The sequence below is a fragment of the Panthera onca genome, chromosome A1 (assembly GCF_046562875.1).
Source record: "Panthera onca isolate mPanOnc1 chromosome A1, mPanOnc1 haplotype 2, whole genome shotgun sequence".
Lineage (NCBI taxonomy): Eukaryota > Metazoa > Chordata > Mammalia > Carnivora > Felidae > Panthera > Panthera onca.
In genome coordinates, this window is record NC_138339.1 from 235,596,342 (window position 1) to 235,617,184 (window position 20,843).

The 20,843-nt window shown below is 40.4% G+C and overlaps 1 protein-coding gene and 1 long non-coding RNA gene across 5 annotated transcripts in view; one reads left to right on the plus strand and one right to left on the minus strand.

The window, feature by feature from the left end:
• Positions 1–805: 805 nt before the first annotated feature.
• LOC144616207 (uncharacterized) lies at positions 806–7,011 on the minus strand. The gene is made up of 3 exons (XR_013555349.2): positions 5,579–7,011; positions 3,616–3,706; positions 806–1,335 (listed from the first exon to the last, which is right to left on the minus strand). It is a non-coding gene; the product is annotated as an uncharacterized LOC144616207 (long non-coding RNA).
• Positions 7,012–7,162: 151 nt separating this feature from the next.
• MTMR6 (myotubularin related protein 6) overlaps positions 7,163–20,843 on the plus strand; it is a 41,089-nt gene continuing 27,408 nt past the window's right edge. For all 4 annotated transcript variants that reach the window (XM_078446223.2, XM_078446245.2, XM_078446161.2 and 1 more), the window contains exons 1-2: positions 7,163–7,307; positions 18,312–18,428. In XM_078446223.2, the coding sequence (XP_078302349.2) occupies positions 7,284–7,307; positions 18,312–18,428 (141 nt within the window). In that variant the 5' untranslated portion in view covers positions 7,163–7,283. The remainder of the gene's footprint in view (positions 7,308–18,311; positions 18,429–20,843) is intronic.

Here is a 20,843-nt window from a genome sequence, read left to right on the forward strand (position 1 = left end):
TTACGTTTACTCATTTCTGTGTTTGAAAATTTTTTTAACATTTATTTTTGAGAGACAGAGACAAAGCATGAGTTTGTGGGGGAGGCGGGCAGAAAGATGAGGAGAGAGACACAGAATCTGAAGCAGGCTCCAGCCTCTGAACTGTCAGCGCAGGGCCGGATGCGAGGCTCCACTCACGAAACTGTGAGATCATGATCTGAACCAAACACAGAAGCTTAACTGGCTGAGCCACCCGGGCGCCTCTCATTTCTTTATGTTAAAAAGAATTTTCGGGGCGCCTGGTGGCTCAGTCGGTTAAGACTTCGGCTTAGGTCATGATCTCGCGGTCATGGGTTCGAGCCCTGCATCGGGCTCTGTGCTGACAGCTCAGAGCCTGGAGCCTGTTTCAGATTCTGTGTCTCCCTCTTTCTCTGACCCTCCCCTGTTCATGCTCTCTCTCTGTCTCAAAAATAAATAAATGTAAAAAAAAAAAGAATCTTCATTTCTTTTGTATCTTAGATCTCCCATCTGTGATCACTTTCCCTATTCTGAAATACAATTCAGAATTTGCTGTAACATGGGTCATGGCAAACTCAGTCTTTCTGTTTTTGTCTTTTGGAAGATGTCTGAGTTTTTTTCCCCCTACTTTCATTTTTTGAAAGATATTTTTTCCTGGAAAAAGTATTTTATTTTTTAAGTGATTTATTTCCCGTTAAAAAAACGTTTTTAAGTTTATTTATTTATTTTGAGAGAGAGAGAGAGTGGGAGAGGGACGGGGGCGGGGGCGGTAGAGAATCCCAAGTAGGCTCTGCACTGTCAGCATGGAACCCCAGGTGGGGCAGGAACTCATGAACCATGAGATCATGACCTGAGCCGAAATCAAGATTTGGACGCTTAACTGACTGAGCCACCCAGGCTTCCCTATTTTATTTGATTTTTTAAAGATTTTATTATTAAGTAATCTCTACACTGAACATGGGGCTCAAACTTACAACCCTGAGATCACGAGTCACATACTCCACCAATTGAGCCAGCCAGGCACCCCTGCAAAAAGTATTTTAGATTATTAGTTGTTTCTTCCAGTAAATGGCAGATACCATTGCAATGTTTGGTACATGCCTTCTACTATTGCTGATAAGAAGTCATCTGTAAATGTAATTACGGATCTACTGGAGGTAATTTGTATTTTTACTCTGGATGCTTCTAAGATCTCCATTTTTGTCTTTGGTGTTGCCATAACAAAGTCACCATAGTGAATCTGTAGTTCGCTATCATGTATCTAGACATGGATTTCTTTTTATCAAACTTGGAATTTGTAGGCTTCTTTATTCTGTGGATCGGTGTCTTCCATGCATTCTAAAAAAAAAAAAAAAAAAAAATCAGGCATTATCTCATCAAATGTTATTTTTGCCCAGTCTCTCTTCTTCTCTCTCTTATTCTTGTGAAACTGTGATTAGGTTTATGTTAGATCTTTGCACTCTTTCCTTCATTTTTCCTGAATCTTTTGTCATATTTATAATCTTTTTGTCTCTCTGTACTCCTTTCCTTTGTGGATAATTTTTTCTAGTAACTTCTGGTTTTCTAATTATTTCTTCTAATTTGCTTAATCTGTTAAACCCATCCAATGAGCTTTCCATTCCAATTTTTGTATTTAATTTATAGAAGTTAGATTTGGTTCTTCATATTTGCTATATCATTCAGAAATTATTTTTCCCCGGGGCGCTTGGGTGGCTCAGACAGTTAAGCAACCGACTTCGGCCCAGGTCATGATTTCACAGTTCCTGGGTTCAAGCCTTGCGTTGGGCTCTGTGCTGACAGCTCAGAGCCTGGAGCCTGCTTCGGATTCAGTGTCTCCCTCTCTCTCTACCCTTCCCCTGCTCATGCTCTGTCTCTGTCTCTGTCTCTCTCTCAAAACTAAATAAACAAAAAATATTTTTTAAATTATTTCCCCCCTATACTGCAGATATTTTAAATGTCTCATTTCTTTAAACAAAATGAGCATAGCTGTTTTAGAAACAAAGCCTGATAATTATAAAATCTTGTATTGCTATTGCATTGTTAACTGCCAATTATCTCCTGAGAATTGTTTCCTTGTGTACTACTTATTTTTTACTCTGACGAATCACCACAGCTTTCCTTTAAAAACTAATTGTGAGAATTATTTGAAACCCACAGTAGAAGTAGAATTCACTATAAAAGGATTTGTGTTTATTGTAAAAAGCGTCCTAGGCATTACTGATTCCAGGTACTTTCAACTGCATTCACAGCTTGACATTCGGGGTAAGTTTTTTTAGGTCGTATGAATCTAGGCTGTACATCCATCTGATAACCTTTTTGTGGTTGTAATATTTTCAAGATGGGCAATTATTGCACCCCCTTCTTTTCTCCGTGTCAATGCAAATTTCCTGCTATATTCTAGGGCTTGGGTTGGTTGAGTTTCCATACGGTCCTGGCTTTACGTAGGGAGAGAGTGCCTCATTAAACTCCCCACCTGAGTGGGCCTGAGATTTTGACTTCTGAATTTTGCATCCTTTAAGGGCACCTGGTTTGGAAATGGCCCTTTTGCCACATTTCCAGTTTCCTGCTTACCTCTCTGGGTATATACTTTCCCTTATAGTTTGCATGGTAAGGCCTCGCTATCTTGTCTGTTACCTGGTGCTTTATAGAACTTGATTTCTACTTTGCCTGTTATTTTAAGTCTTTTTTTTTTTAAGGCAGGGTCATTTCCTAGCCTATCATATTATCATAAATGGAACATCTCTATGGATTGTGGAAAATCAATATAGAATAATTATTTTTTTATTTTTATTTTTTTTTTTTATTTTTTTTTTTTTTATTTTTGGGACAGAGAGAGACAGAGCATGAACGGGGGAGGGGCAGAGAGAGAGGGAGACACAGAATCGGAAACAGGCTCCAGGCTCCGAGCCATCAGCCCAGAGCCTGACGCGGGGCTCGAACTCACGGACCGCGAGATCGTGACCTGGCTGAAGTCGGACGCTTAACCGACTGCGCCACCCAGGCGCCCCGAGAATAATTATTAATAATACAGACTCTAGAGTCAGACTGTCTGGCTTCACGTCATGGATCTAGGCTTTCTCTGTTGCATGATATTGGGCAAGTTACTTCATTGTATTTTACTTTCCTCATTTTTAAACTGAGGAAAGTATTTTCCTCAGAATACAGGTAAAGCATCTGGTACACTTTCTGACTCCTGATTATCAGGTAGTAAGTATTATCATTGTTATTCCCTCTCTATTAGAATCAGTAAGAGAGAAAAAGTGAGAAATGACAAGAGAAAAGAAGGTGGAGGATAGACAACCTGATATGTAAGGGTAAACTGTCTGGGAACAGGAAGTGGGGAAAATGACAAAAACATGGGAAAAATCATAAAAAGAGGTTTTATTAAGGAAGTCGTGATGTGTGTCACTCAATATAATTTGCCCTATTCTCATCTCCCAAAAGGTCTTCAGTAAGGACCTACATTAATTTTCAATGTGTTTTCTTTCTTTCTTTCTTTCTTTCTTTCTTTCTTTCTTTCTTTCTTTCTTTCTTTCTTGTTGGAAGCAGGATTTGTGTTTCTTTTGTATGTGCTATTGTACCAGGACTCTAGGTTGCTCAATCTTATTTCATACTTACCTTACAGGAGTAAGTAATTTCACCACAAAGACTGCTGTGCTTAACAAGCATCTCACTTGCTTTGGTAATCTGTCTGAAACACAGCAGGCACCTAAAAAAAAAAAACCAAACCAAAATAAGACAAAGCAACACCAAGACAAGTTGAATTGAATAAGTGAATGAAATGCTGGCAAATTCTTAACCAGAAAAGAAAATGTAGGGGCACCTGGGTAGCTCAATCAGTGAAGCATCCAACTTCAGCTCAGGTCATGATCTCAGGGCTCATGAGTTTGGGCCCCGCATAGGGCTCTGTGCTGATAGCTCAGAGCCTGGAGCCTGCTTCAGATTCTGTCTCCCTCTCCCTCTGCCCCTTCCCACACCACCCCCCCCCCCCAAATATAAATAAACATTAAAAAAGAGAAAGAAGAAAAAACCTACAACATCAAACATGGTAAGAAAGATGATGTAAAAATTATAATGATGTTTTACAAGCAGCATTTTCTAGTTACAACAAGTGAAACTGATGAGGGAAACAAGGGCAAGAGAAATGTAGCTTAAATTTCCTTACAGCTTGCAGCCCACTGATACATGAAACATGCAGAGTGTGATCTTCCTCAAGGAACTCGTGGTTGCCTTAGTGCCTTAGTGTTTACGTTTTATTAAAAGACTAAAGGTAACCTTATCCTAACAGAACCTAGCCCCTCAAGGTCCTGAAAGCCTTGCTTCCACGTTCTTTAGAGACTTACGCTATCATTAACCCCCACTAATTAAAAAGTATATAGTCAGTTACTCCTCACAACCCCAGTACAGCTCTTTTTGCCCATAGGTCCTGTTCCTGTGCTATAATAAAATCACCTTTTTGCACCAAAAACATCTCAAGAATTCTTTCTTAGCATTCACTCTTAAACCCAAAACTCAAATTGCATCAAAACTGCTTAGTATAGGGGTGCCTGGGTGGCCCAGTCGGTTAGGCGTTCGACTTCGGCTCAGGTCACGATCTCGCGGTCCGTGAGTTTGAGCCCCACGTCGGGCTGTGTGCTGACAGCTCAGAGCCTGGAGCCCGTTTCAGATTCTGTGTCTCCCTCTCTCTCTGCCCTTCCCCTGCTCGCACTCTGTCTCTGTATCTCTCAAAAAGAAATAAACGTTAAAAAAATTTTAAAAACCTGCTTAGTATAGAACATCGGGAAACTGTAAAGCAGGGTTTCTCCATCTCTTCGCTAATGACATGTTTCTGGATAATTCTTTGTTAGGTGTGTGTCTGTAGGTATGCATTGTAGGATGTTCAGCAGCAAACCTAGCCTCTACCCACTAGATGTCAGTAGCGTCTCCACCCATGCACCCAGTTGTGACAACCAAAAATATCTCCGGGTATGGCCAAATATCTCCTGAGGGGCAAAATCACTGGAGGCTGAGAAACACTGAAATAGAGGAATTACAAAAACCACCTGCAATCCTCCCATCTAGAAATGTAAACTTTTTGTTGGTATACATAAAAATTACAAAACACAGTCACATTGATCTTATCATTCCATAGCCAGCTTATTTTCCACTCAGTAATACAGAATCAACATTTTTGTTATGTAATATTCCTCTACAGCATAAATTTTTTTGGTAGTGCAAGTACTTTATAACAAAATAATCCTAATTCCTCCTTCCTCCCTCCCGTCCCTGTGTCATTGCTGTCCTTCATTTCACTTATACATTAAGCATGTGTGCGTGCGTGCACACACACACACACACACACACACACACACTCAAATACATTGTTGCTATTATTTTGAACAAAATGTTTATTATTAGATCAATAAAGAATAAGGAAATGTTTTTATTTCACTTTCACTTTTTCCTTCTCTAATGTTCTTCCTTTCTTTACGTAGATCAAAATTTCTGACCTGTATCATTTTCCTTCTCTCTGAAGAACTTCTTTTAACAATTTTGTCCAAGGCAGCTCTATCGGCAACAAATCTACTCAATTTTTATTTACCTAAGGAAGTCTTTATTTCACTTTGCTCTCTTGCTTGTGCGGTCTCTTCACATCTGAAGAGAAGTCAAATGTGATACTTAACCTTTGCTTCTCCATAGGTAAACTATTCTTTTCCTCTGGCTTCTTCAGGACTTTTTTTTCTCTATCTTTGATTTTCTATAGTTTGAGAATGATGTGTAGTTTCTCTGACATCTATCCTGCTTGGTGTTCTCTGAGCTTACTGGGTCTGAGGTTTGACATATAACATTAAACCGGGGGAAATTTTCAGACATTATTGTTCCAAATACTTGCTTCTGTTCCTTTCTTTCCTCTTCAGATGTTCTTTACATGTATACTACACCTTTTGTAGATGTCCTGCATCCATGTTCTTGGATATTCTGTTCTGGTTTTTTTTTCAGTCTTTGTTTTCTTTGTGTTTTAGTTTTGGAAGTTTTAGTTTTTGAAATATTCTCAAGCTCTCCGAGGAAAGAGATGTCTTTCCTCAGCCATGTCCAGACTGCTAATAACTCCATCAAAGGCATTCTTCGTTTCTGTTGCAGTGTTCTTTATCTCTACTATCTCTTTTTGGTTTTTACTTAGGACTCTCGTCTCTCTGTTTCCATTGCCCATCCGTTCTTGCGTGTTGTCTCCTTTGTCCAGATAAATAAGACCCTTTCCCACAGTAACCCTAATTGTTTTAAATTTGCAGTCTGATAATTCCAACATCCCTGTCATATCCAAGTCTGGTTTTGATGCTTCCTGTGTCTCTTCACACTGTTTTCTGCCCTTTAGTATGTCTTGTAAGTTTTTCTGGATATTTGGACATGATTTACTAGGTAAAAGAAACTGCCCGGCCTTGGTGCCCAGGAAGGTTGCTGCTTGTGGGTCTGTTTCCTTTAGTTGTGATTGTCCGTATTTGCCTGCCCCTCTCTAATTCTGGGGGCAGTGATATTCCCGGTGACTTCAGTTCTCTTGCAGGTCTAGGGAAAGTTGATGATTTTCAAGTTTGTTCAGCTTTTACTTGTTAGGATCTGCCGCATAATTTTTTAATGGATGCTGGTGTGTACGGACATACTACACTTTTATATAACTAATTCTGCAGTATGGGGAATTTTGATTGTTTCAAATAAGGCTACACTAAATATATTTGATGATTTCCTCGGAACAGATTCTAGTACAACAGCACCTAAAGAGAAAGTATTGAAATTTGGTGCTGTCCACTGGCAGGGTAATGGACTTCAGTGACGTCTTGTCTCGCCCTCACCCACTAAATTCTCTTCACACAAGTACGTCCGCACAGTCCATTCCCGAGCAAAGAAAAGTCTATGAACCACCGAGCTCGCCTCCATGTCTTGTCCTTGGCCAAGTGCCCGATAGAGGGACGCCTTCTGCTAGGGGTTGGCGAGCCTCCACAAGCAGGGGGCGCTGTAGGATCTACGGTGGCTCAGAAGAAGGAGACGCCGCTCTCCCCCAGAGGACGCTCTGCCCCGCCGGTCCCCGCCCCCTTCGCGGCCGCCGGTTTGGGGAAGGGTTTCTTGGAGACGGCGCACGCCGGCTGCGCCTGCGCGGTTGACGCTGCCAGGGGGCGGGCTGAGGGGGCGGGCTGACGGGCCGCGGCGCTGGCCCGCTGATAGTTCCTGCCGGACCTGGGTGGTTGTGTCCGCCCGGGGTTCTGTCGCTCCATGGTACGCCCGTGAGGCTGGCTGCCGGCGGCCGTCTCCTCGAAATGGAGCACATCCGTACGACCAAGGTAGTCGGACGCGGAGAGCTGTTCGCCACTGGCCATGGTCTGAGCCGGCAGAGGGACGAGGCGATGGGAGCTCGGCTGGCCCGACCGGGGCTAAGGACCGGCCGCGCGCGGGGGGGGGGGGGGGGGGGGGGCCGGCCCCAGGCCCGAGGGGGCCTGCCCGGGCCTAGTCTGGGAGGGTAGGGGCAGTTTGGGCCGAGGTGGGTGCGGAGGCCTCCTGTACCTACGGGAGTGGCAGTCTCGCTTCAGCCCTGGGTGTCGGGGTCTGGATGGTTTGGGCTGCTGGGGGGTTAAGTCCCATGAAATCGGTCGCCGCCCTCTAGCGCTACACTCTTTGGGGGGCAGAACTGGGGCTGTTTTAGCTCCAGCTGCTTCCAGCCATTCGCCGCCCATAGACCGGAAAACGGGTGGGTCCTCAAACCAGCGTTCCGGTGCCGTGTAAGCTTTTCCTTGTTCACGTTGAATTGTCCCGTGTCACGGATTCTTGATGGAAGTTTTGGAGACGCTGCGATCAGCGCTCTGCGCCACCTCACTTGCTTGTCTCGGTCTCCAGTCGTTTAAATTTGGCATTCCGTCTCTGTGCTTCAAAACTTCATTGTCTTTAGTGTGACTAGTTTAACAGAGGAGTTACGGAGAAGAAAAAAATGGCATCCCATATTTTAAAGTGTCCGATGAAACTCTTTTTTAGTTGAGCTTATTAAATCCTATGCTTAACATTTGGGTGCGAAAGGCATTTACCTTTAAGAACACACAATATTCTTACAATTCCATTACAAATGTTAAAACTGAAGGGGATAGCATCAGAATGTTACCGAATTACGTTACCAGCAATTAAGTTCAGCTTCAGCCTTGGGAGGGAGAAAACAAACCGAGACAAGACTTGAACGACATGATTTGAAGACCTCTGGGCGCCTAACAACACAAGGAAGAGGGACCCACTGTGAATCTTGACTTCGTGTTTTCCTGAAACCATTGTTCAGTAGCCTCACATCCTAAAGTTACCATTCATTTAGAAAAATAGCAGACATGCCTTATCTTCATTTGTCCCATGGAGAGTTTGAGGTCTGTGCCATTAAAATGTTTCACAAACCTTTGTTAGATGTCACGGATTTTTGTTGGAGCTTGTTTTTGACTGCGCATACTATAGTAAAATTGAAGACGCTAAAAACTAATGCCTTTCAAAAAAATCTTTTTTTTTTAAAGAGAAGAGTAGTAAAGCAACTCTGTAATTCTTCAAGTTGCTGGTACTTAAAGTTTGAAAACAGAAGGCTAATTAAGTAAATAACCAAACTAGTAGAAAATGCAGAGGTGGAAAAGAGGGCTGCGGTATGCATCAGATCAGGTTCTTGTCCTGGTTCCAAAGTTCTGAATGTGTATTATATAGTAGCTTTTCACAGTGGGCCTATGCTGATGGTTTAGCCAGGTCCTCTTACGACTTTTTAAGAAGCAAAATTTAATTTTCTATTAAAATTGCTTCTCAAGTTGTGCTCTTTTATTACTTTGAATTCTTTTTCTAGCATTGGACCACCAGTACTCTGGAATAATCTTAAGTGGCTATAGACAGACTGTAATTAAACAAATATTTACCAGGTCCCAGTTACGTGCCAGGCATCGTACAGACACCGGTTATGTAGCAGTAAGCACGATAGATTTGGAGCTCGTTCTACATTCTGATCATTGCGTTTACTGTAATATTTTCTTAAATCATGGCTTAGTCTTAAAAGATTGATATGAACATAGCCTATTGCATTCTTATACTAGTGTGCGTAGCCTTCACTTGGACATGGTTAATTTACTGCAAAAATGATTGTATTTCAAAACTAAAAATGAATTGCTTTAAGTTGACTTAGCTGTTTGGAATTTAGCAGTTTAGTCACTATGATCAAGAACTGATTGTAGTCGAATGTAACGATTGTCTTGTTCTGTGTTGAGACCGCTGTATTTGGAAAGTAATAATGACCATTTCTTGAGCAACTCTATGTCTCTAGAGCCAACTGTGCAGTATTTCTTTACCGTACTTACAATTTCACAAATATATTTTTTATACAAAATTGTCACTAATTTCTTGAATCACCTTGCCAATTGGGTACATTATCAACCTTTACAGATGAGGGAATAGACTTGGAGAGTTGAAGTAATCTGCCCAATTATCTAATGAGGGGTAGAGCCAAGATCGAAGCCAAGGTTTGTCTAATTCCAAAGATTACATAATGTTTTTTTCTTCTCTAGTTTTAATCTAATTGTTAAAATGTATTAATATTAAATCAGAAATGAATCTAATAGTAATTCTAAGAGCTTTTTCTTCCCCCAAATCTCTTTTTGACATAAGTAAATAATATGTGGCTTTTTTTTTTTTTTGTATAGTTTATGGTCATTGTGAGGTTTTTTATTATTATTATTGCTTACTAACCAGAGGCTGAGTACTGATTAAATGGCTTTATAGCTGTAAAATTCAGGAATATCATCCTATTTTGGTCACATTTGGTTTACGAACTGTACCACTAAAGATGTCAGGTGTGAATTTGAATTTCGGAAAGACCATTTCCAAGCTTATGCCTATCACTTTGAGCTCTAATTTTGCCATAGTGAGATAGTCTTGCCAAGAAACAATGGGAAATAAGCAGAGACACTTCTTCTTTATACAGTCTTTCTCCTTTCCCTGCCAGGCTCCAGTGCTTTGGCTGACATCATCTGTTGATGTCGAATGATATCATGCTGTTTGTGAATGGAACTTTACAGAATGTAATGGAAGAATGTTTTTCCTAAGTTCTATACGGAAGACTGCTTTCTAGAGTTTACTAAAGATTTGAGTGTCCTATGAAAATCTGACCTCACTAGGATTCAAGTGAATTATTCCAAAAGTAACGCCTAGTTTGTTCTTAGCTTGCTACCCGTTTTGTCGTTAGAATGTAAGATCATACACGTATGTATACAAACACATGTTATCAGTTACACAGAGGGAAAGATATGCAAAACTGGGAATGACTAAAAATAAGAACCAATAGTTTGTGGGGAGCACCTGAATGCTTTTCCCCATGTAAAATGCCATTTTGACTCACTAATATTATCCCGTTAGACAGGTGGGAAAACCCCAGCCTGCAGAGGATTAAATATCTTGTCCTGACTCAAACAGCTAGCTCTACTAGGTAAGAGGTGGAAACGTAAATCCAGATCTTTCTTTCTTTTTTTTTAAATTTTTAAATATTTATTTATTTTTGAAGGAGAGAGAGAGAGAGACAATGTGAGTGGGGGAGGGGCAGAGAGAGAGGGAGACACAGAATCCGAATCAGGCTCCAGACCCTGAGCTGTCAGCACAGAGCCTGACGCGGGGCTTGAACTCGCAAACCGCGAGATCATGACCTGAGCGGAAGTCGGACGCTCAACCGACTGGGCCACCCAGGCGCCCCAAATCTAGATCTTTCTGATACCAGTCCTGTTCTCTTAACCATAACACTCTTCTTCTCCACAGAGTAATGGTCTAATCAAGAGATTTGAATAGTGAGGTAGGTCAGCATGAGTAGAAATGGAAGGAAAGTAGGGGATGGAGGAGAGGAACTTAGGTGGTCCGGTTGTGTCTAGCAGATTATGTGGGTCTAGGGTCTAGGGTGGCCGATTATGAGGGTCTAGGGTCAGGGGAGGAGTGTGGTCCCGAAGAAGATTTGGGAGTTGTCAGTGTTTAGGTAATCATTGATTTTTTCTTTTATGGATGAGTTTCTGCAAGGAGTACACGTAGAGGCTCTGTGGAGAAGAGTGTGAAGGTTAGAGCCCTGAGAATACTTACAAAGGGGGAGCAGGAGAAGAGGAGTCAGAGAAAGAGTATTAGGGATAAAACGGGAAGAGGCAAGTCACAGGAAGGGAACAGTTTTCCCTATTCTAATTTCCTTCTTTGCTTCCTCTTCCTCTGCTCTCTCCTTGTCTTTAGGGTTGTATATTTTAGGCACTGGGGAAACGGTGGTCAGTAAATCAGACAAAAGTCCCTGCCGTTATAAAACTCATCTGCTCGTTGGGGAAGACATAACAGCAAACGAGATTGATGAGTCAAATATGTAACATGGTAGATGATAGTAACTGCTGTGGAGAGTGCCAGAGTGGGGTTGGGGGAGGATGGTTGAAAGTAGGGTAGTTAGGGAAGTCTTAACAGAGATAGTGACTCTTGAGTAGAGACCTCAAAGCGATGAGGGAGCAAGCCGTCTGCACAGGGACAGGGGCTGGGAAGGGGTGGCTGGGAGGGTCCCAGAGGAGGGAACAACAAGGGCAGAAACCCCGTGCTGGGCATGCCTGCTTAGTACGAACTAGCAAGAAGACCAGCGTGGCTAGAGTAGAGTGAGTGAAGGAGAGAGCACTTTAGTAGATTAAAAGTGGGGCAAAGGGGCAGGCCTTGAAGGCTGATGTGAAATCTTTGCTTTTACTGAGTGAGACAGGAAGCCATTCGTGAAAAGTCAGCTGTGTCCAATGCTGCGGAAAAGCAAAGTAAGACAGGATTGAAAAGCGTCCCTGGATTTATAATCGGTCTCATTGGTGATTTATTCAGCTAGACGCTATTGTGGGAACTGGGGGTACACGAACAAAGAAAGATGGCAGTCACTGCCCTTTTGAGGTTCATCTCCCACCTCACAAAGGCAGCTTGACGCTCTTTCTTTTGAAAGACGTCAGTGCTGCGGCGTGTGGATGCTAAGAGTCCCAATGGGTGCCTGGCTATAGGGGTGGCTCACGACAAGTCCGAGAAACCCCGACAGTGCATTTTCTGCTTCAGTAACCTTTGTCAGGGAGTTGTAAAGTACAGCTGTTTGATGCAGAACTTGGAGGGTAGCCATTGGTCCTTTCTTGTCCCACAGGCCACTCGGTGTCTGGATTTTCTAGATGTGATTCTGCGTATGTGTGATTCCCTGCGTTTTTCCTTTCCAGCTTTGTAATCAGCTGAAATTTGAACTTCCTGTTCAGACCATTCGGGGACCTTTCAGTGCAGGCCCAAAGTTGGCAACAATTCAGCTTACGTGCCCTCAAAGTAATGTGTTGGCGTTTCCCATCCTCACCATAATGACCATACCCTCCAGTTGTGTTCTCCCGGCACCATTTCTTCTTTGTTTATTCTGTTCCCAAAACCTTTTCCTTCTTCCCCACTGTCTTTTTGCGCGTGGCAATACCTATAATTAAAGGATCCTAACACTATTTCTGTAGGGCCTCAGTGCTAGTCAATTGAAAGAGTTGTGGTTCCCTAAATACCTGACTTAAAACGTTTCCAGGAAAACACTGGGAAAGATCTGCCGCAACATCTGTGAAGTACTTTTAGTTCCTTGGTGAAAAAGGGAAATATGAGGCAGCAGTTGGTGTTTAGAAGTTGGCTGAGTGTCTGGTTTGAAATTTGTATGCTGATAATTTTAGCGAAGAAAAAGATCTGATTTCCTTCTTTTTTTTTTTTTTTTTTTTACAGTTACCTTAGGATTTGTAGCAAAGAACAGAATAATTCGTAAATTTTCTCAGAACCTAAAGTTTCTCCGGAACCTAAAGTACTAAATAAACGTATAAACGTTTTGGACTAATGTTCAGGTTCATTTTATTATCTGTCACATCCATATAGCGATTGCCATATTGAGGCAGTCATGTAATGATTTTTCTATTATATTTTCTGATGTGAATATAATTTTTCATTTACTAAGGTAAATAATCCTCAACTGAGTCATATATAATCTCTCTTCCCTCAGATTTATATTTCTTTTTATACCTTATCGTAGTGAATGGCAACCGGTCTGACGAGATTAACATCTTCAAGAAGCCTCTATTTCTCTACTTCTCCTTCCTCCTCACCTCAGTTTCCTTATCTCACGATGGGCTTCTTTATCCTGTCTGTTGTGGCTTAACCCAGGACTTATTACGTCTCTCCCAGGCACCCTTAGATCACTCCATTAGCCTCTTACCTGGTTTCCTTCCTCCCATCTCTTCTCTACTCAACATTTTCTCCACGTTGCCATTGGAAAGATCTTAAAAACCGTATCCGATCATGGGCTACGGTGCTTAAAATCCTCCCTTTGTATCCTTTTATCTACAGCATCACAGATGCTCTACTTTAACGGGAGTTTCTTTTTCATCAAATAAATGTTATGCCCCCCCCCCTTTTGTGTTCTGTCTCTTCTATTGAGAATTCTGTATTTCCTGTGTATTAGTTAAGAAAATTTTGTTGAGCTTTGCTTTCAATATTATATTAGGAAAACATAGTTTTTTCCAACTGTAGCACACATTAGAATAATTGAGTCGGTGTGCCTCCTCCTCCTTTTCTCCATGTGAACTTGACATCGTTTTAATATAGAGGACTGTCAGGGCTCAACTTACCTTATCAGCTTACTAACTTAATAACAGTAGTAATTTTTGCAAACATTTGAGCACTTTATTGCTTACTGTTTTTCAAGCAACCTTGGGGTAAAGTACCTACATTTATTATCCAACCTTACTGCAGCCCTCGAGGGAGAGATTATTGTACTTATTTTGCAGATAAAGAAAACGAGGCCCAGACAAATTGACCTTTATTGATAGCTAGTAAAATTGTGTTGAATGAGTTAGTAAACTCTTTTTTTTTTTTTTTAGTAAACTCTCTTTATAATGTATATTTATGTTCATGTTCGTCCTATGCTCTTCATAATTTTTTTAACGTTTATTCATCTTGTGAGAGAGAGTGGGGGAGGATGCAGAGAGAGAGGGAGACACAGAATCTGAAGAAGGCTCCAGGCTCTGAGCTGTCAGCACAGAGCCTGACGTGGGGCTCAAACTCATGAACCGAGAGATCATTACCTGAGCCACCGAGGTACCCCTTTTTCTATGTTCTTTAAAGATGTGTGTGTATGTGTGGGGGGGGAGGGCAGGGGAGTGTATGTACATGCCCATAATGCAGTTACATATTTTAAGGGGCCATAGTTGTAAGAAGCTCTTTTAAAAAGTGGGGGGACTACACGAGATGGGGCCTTAAATATTTGGGAAAAGAGCATAAAGATAGGGAAGGAACCTAGCCTAATGTGAGTTAAGAGCAAAAGGCATTAATTTGGAGTTGAAGTTAGAAGGAATACCTGCTGCATAAAAATGACCCGGTGAGCTTCATAAAAATACAGATTCTTTAAATATTGGGTCGGTGTGCCTCTTCTACATATATGTATTTAAAGAATATATGTATGTATTTATACATATGTATTTATATTTATATTGGTCTCCATCTTCTGAGATGACTGAATGTAGTTCAGTGGGGCTTGGGATTTAGATTTATGTAGAGTTTTGGAGATGATTCGGAGGAACAGGTAGGCTTTGGGACTTGTGTGTAGGTAGCCAGAATTAGAGATCTAATAAATGGAGTTTCGGATAATTTTGGATATAGAAATTAGGGGGAATCAAGAAATAGGCTTGGAGTGTTAGGAAGAGTTTTGTTTGTTTGTTTTTAAGTAGGATCCACGTTCAACACGGAGCCCAATACCGGGCCTGAACTCATGACCCTGAGATCAAGATCTAAGCTGAGATCGAGAGTCGGACACTCAACCGACTGACCCACACAGGTGCCCCAGGAAGAGTATTTGTAACCTGAATTTCTAATCTTGATAGACAGCAAGCCTGAAAGAGCCGTGTAGTGTTACGCAGCTCTAGAAGAAGAGTGACTTTGTCCTAATTGGGTGAGGAGGTGGGAATAGCAGACTGAGAGTCCACACATGTATTTAAAAACAAAAAAGCTGAACTCTATTAGTAGTTTTTCCACTGATTTTAAGTTTGTTCATTTAGTTGTAAACCCCTGAATGAGTGTCTACTGTTCACCTACTGCGTAGGGAAAAGGTGGCAGAGAGACCTTAGGGACAGTATAATGTTACAAAGAAGAATTTTACGTAATGAATCTCTTGGATGATTTCAGCAAAAGAGACCACTCGTAAATTGTGGGCACCTTCTCTTTCCCCCCCGTGAGAAATTTCTCTGTGGCTGTTCACTTTCGTTTAACAAACATTTATTGTGTCAAATGTTATACTAGTCGTTAGGTAGTCAGACATAAATAAGAGACAGTTCTTGGGGTGCCTGGGTGGCTCATACAGTTAGCTCATACAGTTAAGTCGTAATCTCCTAGTCCATGGGTTCAAGCCCCGCATCGGGCTCTCTGCTGTCAGCGCAGAACCTGCTTCGGATCCTCTGTCCCTCTTTCTCTGCCCCTCCCCCGCTTGTGCTTGATTCCTCTCTCAAAATAAACATTAAAAAAAAAAAAAAAAAAACTTTATTAAAAAAATAAGAGTTCTTGCCCTGGGGTATGTTACAGCTTGAGTGGGAGAGATGGACACGTGAACAGATGATTTCACTATGTTGTAGGAACTACCCTAATAGTAGTGGAAGGTGCAGATTTTTAGAATATGCAGGCCATAAAATTGGTAGGAATTAGTGATTAATTGAACGTTGGGGATCATAGGATGAGTCCCAGATTTCTCATGTGGGTGACTGGATGAGGACGGGTTAATATTCACTCAGTTCAGAAACACAGGATTGGGAACCTATTTGTGAGGGGTGAGGGAAATCAGTTTCATCTTCACATGCTTAACAACTCTTTAGACACTCAAGTAGAGCAGTTTAGCATGGTGGGAAGGTGTCCTACTTCAGGAATCAGACTATTCCTGTTCAGTGCTGTTCCGCTTACTGGCCGTTACTTGCTGTGGTGTTGGGACATTTAACTTCTCTAAGTCTCATTTTTTATACAGACACTAATAGTACTTACCGCATAGGAATCGTGAAAAGCAATGAAATGATGTATGTGAAGCACTTATCATAGTACTGGCCACATAATAAGACCTCAATACTATGTCAGGAATTATTGTTATTATATGTATAACAGACGGTGTAAATTCAGGAGAGCTCAGAGTTGGCATTTAGTTTGGGGAATCATTAACGTATAGGCTAACCCAATGACAGTGGACAAGAGCCCCAGGTAGGGGATGGAGGGAAGAGGGTTAACATTCAAATGAAAAGTGGTGTGATCGTTTTGCATGTGGATAATTGTGTGTAGAGAATTGGTGCCTTGTCAAGAAATTATTACAGCTTATGATTGGAGCATAACAAGAAATACTTGTGACCTTTTAAAAATCCACAGATTAAAACTCTTCACGTGGACTTAAAAAAGAACTTACTGTTCATTTAAATAAATGGTAATAACAACATCAGCCCCTACTCCCTTTAAACTACTTGCCAATATCCTTTTTTTTTTTTTTAATCTTTTCTGAGTAGCGTGTGAAGTGGCACAAATTGTTTGCGTGAGTAGTGTTGACACTTTGTAGTCACCTTTATTTCCAAGTATATTCATCAGTTCTCTTCAGTGCCATTGGCACTTCGCTTTCATTGCTTCAGAGATGGGGCAGGTGAGATTTTTACTGGGGTCATTGCTGTTGTTTGGCAGGTGAGATTTTTACTGGGGTCATTGCTGTTGGTTGGCCGCAGTGCCCTTATAGCCAAGTTCACGGTGGAAGAGGGGTAAACAGTAATTGATCCCATTGTTTTAAAAGTGTTTAAATTTAAGTGTGGATTCAAAGTGTTTTGCATAATGAAGTTGGAATTTTATCTAAGGAAGGAGTGGTCCTAAACAAATCTGATCTCCAAGAGAAATCTTCATACGGGTTTATAAGAAGGAGGTTTTCCTATTGTCTTTTATAAAGGACAAGGAGTGTGATGATCTGGCAGTTTTTGCCTGTCAAATCAACTGTGAGAACTGAGCCATATAAATTAGATCATATCTCTATAAGTTTCCAGAAGAAAGACTTAAAACTCAATTCATTGCCTTAATCTTGCAAATAAAATTTTCTATCAAAAACAGGTGCTTTATTTTTACATTTAAATTTTGACTTATTTGGACAGCAACTGTTATGAGTGCAAAACCCTGGAAGGAAGTTTCTTTGGGGGAAGCTAATTAGTGTTTTACATGGTAGTTATTACACTGAAGATCATAATTTCATAATGGGGGGCATTTGTTTCTTCAGTTTTAGTAAGGAACAAAATATGTATGGGAAAAGTATAGAATTAATGAGATAACTGTTAGTAATCCGGTTTTGAAGACACAAAAGTTAAAGAATTATCCACAGCCTACTCTTATAGCTGCCGATCAAAATTTTAAGTTGGTTATGGTTGTTTTACTTTTTTCCCGTCCCCATGAGCATGCACAGCCATAAATACTGTGTTTTCACAACAGTAGCATCCTGCACATTCCCGCCAACTCTAACCCCATTCCCCAATGGCAACCCAGCGTGTGCGCGTGCGCATGCGTGGGTGTTTACTATTAATAAAGAACTCCTAGGTACCTCACTGCCTCATCCACTAGACAGCCCGGAAGCAGCGTGTGACATAATCCATGACGGGGCGTTCAGAGCCGGGAGGAACTACAAAGCTGAGACATTAATCAATTTTCTGAGAAGGACTCGGGTTAAGAGACTGGGCATCAGTGAGCCTTGAAGAGTGCTTAGCACTTAGCTAAGCAGACGAGACTGTCTTAGAAAGGGAGAACGGTATGAGGAAAAGCACAGGGGTGGCTACAAAACATGGGCTTGGGTGGAGTGGTGAAGAGAATAGAGCAATTCAGTTGGAGTTTGCAACCATTTTAACTTTCCTGATTTAATTTTTCTGGTAGTTTACCTCCATGACCCTAGGTAAATGACCTTTTGTATTTATTACTTAATTTGCCAACCTAAAATTTATGGACTCTTGGGTATGAAAACTGTTTCTGTTTATACCACATGCTTCCTTTCTGTTCCACTTAGTATCCGTGTTAATATTTTTTTACGGAGTTCCTGTATCGGTTATAATTTTAACTCTAAAAAGTACCCAGGTTACTGATGGTGTACCTATTCCCCGAGATAGGTGAAATTTAATGTTCAACATTAAATAAATTCGTGTGTTTGAACAGAAGGAGGAAAAAAAATTGGAGCTGATCATTTAAATCCTGGGATAACAAAGAATTTGTGTTACTTGTGAAATGAGAGATAACATCTTTTTTTTTTTTTTTTTTTTTTTTTTTAGGTTGAGCAAGTGAAATTACTTGACCGATTCAGTACCAGCAACAAGTCACTAACAGGAACACTCTATCTTACAGCCACACATCTATTATTTATAGACTCTCATCAGAAAGAAACCTGGGTAAGAAGGACATCTGCTGTGCTGCTTACCATACTTATAATAATGGACTTGGCCTATAGCTGTGTTTTATTTTGGTCATGTACAAATAATTTAATCCTTGGTTACCTACTTTCAACAAAATTCAACAACCTATTCTCTACCCTCCCTCCTAATAAAACAAAGATACCATGTGGAATGTGGAAATTTTTTATAGAATATAGCAAGACTCTTTTTATCTGCATAAATAATTATAAAATACCTACTTGTTCCTTTTAATTTTTAAAAATGTAAATAATACATGCCCATGTTTAATAGATCAAATGGCGTATTCCGTGGTATTTTTATACCAAATTGCAATTACAGTGTTTTTTAAGTGGATTGATTATAGATCAAACAGTACAGTAATGGATATTTTATATATATTTCTTCCTGTATATGTGCCAGTGTCTCAGAGGTATCTGGCTGAGAGTAAACTTACTGGGTCTAAGATAAGTGCATATTTTCCTTCACCAAGTGTGGCACCTCTCCAAAATAGTTGTTTCAGAATATTCTCAGTAGAGTGGGACTCATGGTCCACCATCATCAGCAACATTGACATTGTCAGCTTTACAATGTTTGCCTCTCTGGTGGATGTGCAATTGTGATTTTAATTTACTGATTATGAGAAAGTTGTCCTTTCAGATATTTTGGCCTTTAGGTTTCCTTTTCTTTTTCTGTTGGGGTGTTTATCCTTTTACTGGCTTTATAAGAATTTTGGTTTTTAATGTTTTGTCAGGTGTATGTGTCGTAGATAACTTCTCCCAGTGTGTGGCTTGTCTTGTATGTGTATACGTCTTGCAACTAAAGTTTGAAATTTTAATGTATTAGATTTCCATTGTTTCTTTTATGGTTTGTGCTGTCTTGTGACTTAAGGGATTCTTAAAGTCATAAAGGGTCTCCTATTTTTTTTTTTCCAAAAACTTACATTTTGTGTTTCAAGTATAAGTTGTTAATATATCTGGGAAATATTTTGGTGGATGATATGACTTAGGGATTCATTTTCATGTTCTTTTCATATGGATACTGGCACCATTTACTGACAGTTTCATTGCATTAATGTGTACTATCAACTGTGATAGATAAAGGGAGGGCCTGCTTTTAAGCTCCCTGTCCAGTTCTTTTGATATATTGCTTCCACTGTACCGGTAACACATTCCTTGATTGACTCTAGCTTTTTAATACAATCTCTCTTTGATTGTACTCTTGATTTTCCCAGGAAGGCCATCCAGTTGATACGTGATTGCAGTAAGTCAAGATACTTCCCTGAGATGTTGATCTCGGAGAAGTTGTGTTCCCAAGAGGCACTGGACCTCCTCCCCATGCGGTGTTGGCCCGGGAGCTGCCAGGAGGGCCTTGTAAAATCCTTAGTCATGCTACCACCCACTCTATCTACGCCTCCTTTGTCCGTCTGTCCTAATACCTTCTCAGTATGTTACCCATCTCCTCGCGATACATGTGCAAGTTTCCCCTCAACCTCTTCTTGCGGATGTTGAGAACATAGTTTCGGGGCAGTGAAAAAATATCGGTGTTGTTCTCTCCTATTATTGTCTTTAAAATGCCTTCTTATCAGTATATTCCCATATGTCTCTCCTGAATGAAATCTATTTTGTATAGTAGATCCACAGAAATGAACATTTTAGATCTAGAGACTTACCAACTTTTTATCTTTTTTCTCATTTTACAGATGATTTTTCTTTCAAGGTCATGTCACTAGTTAGTGACAGAGCCGGTCTCTGCAGCATTTTCTTGCAAATAATTTTGGGTTGTAATTAGAATCGCGATAGTGACATTATTACAGTAGCTGTTGTCTCTTGTTCTCTATTTAGATGTTAGTATTAGACCATTTTGAGTAACTTGGCACAGGCCTGCTAATATCAATGTTAACAGTGCTAAATGTTAGCCACAAGTGTGAGCTGTACATGTGTAGTGTGTGTTAAATATTTGTGTGATGTATACTTTTAATGTCTGTAGAGCAAATTCTTTCCTCATTAGTCTTTTTTAAGCTTTTCTTGATTATATTATAGATTTAATCTTGCATGTGAACTTTAGAAAAAATATATAATTAGTGATTAATAATACCAGCATTTAATTTTATAATTATATAATACATATATATGGTATATAAATAATCAGCCATCTCTTACCCTCCCACAGAAAAAGGCAAAAAGCCATTTGGAATTATTTATTGGAACTTACATTAAAGTTTTAGATTAATTTGGGATGAATTTATTTCTTGTCATGATTGAGTTTTATCATTCAGGAATCTGCTATAACTCTTGAGATCTTTTATTTTCCCGAAAACTTTTCTGTAAATATTTTAAAGTAGGGGTGCCTGGGTGGCTAAGTCGGTTAACTGTCGGTCTCTTGATTTTGGCTTAGGTCATCATCTCACAGTTC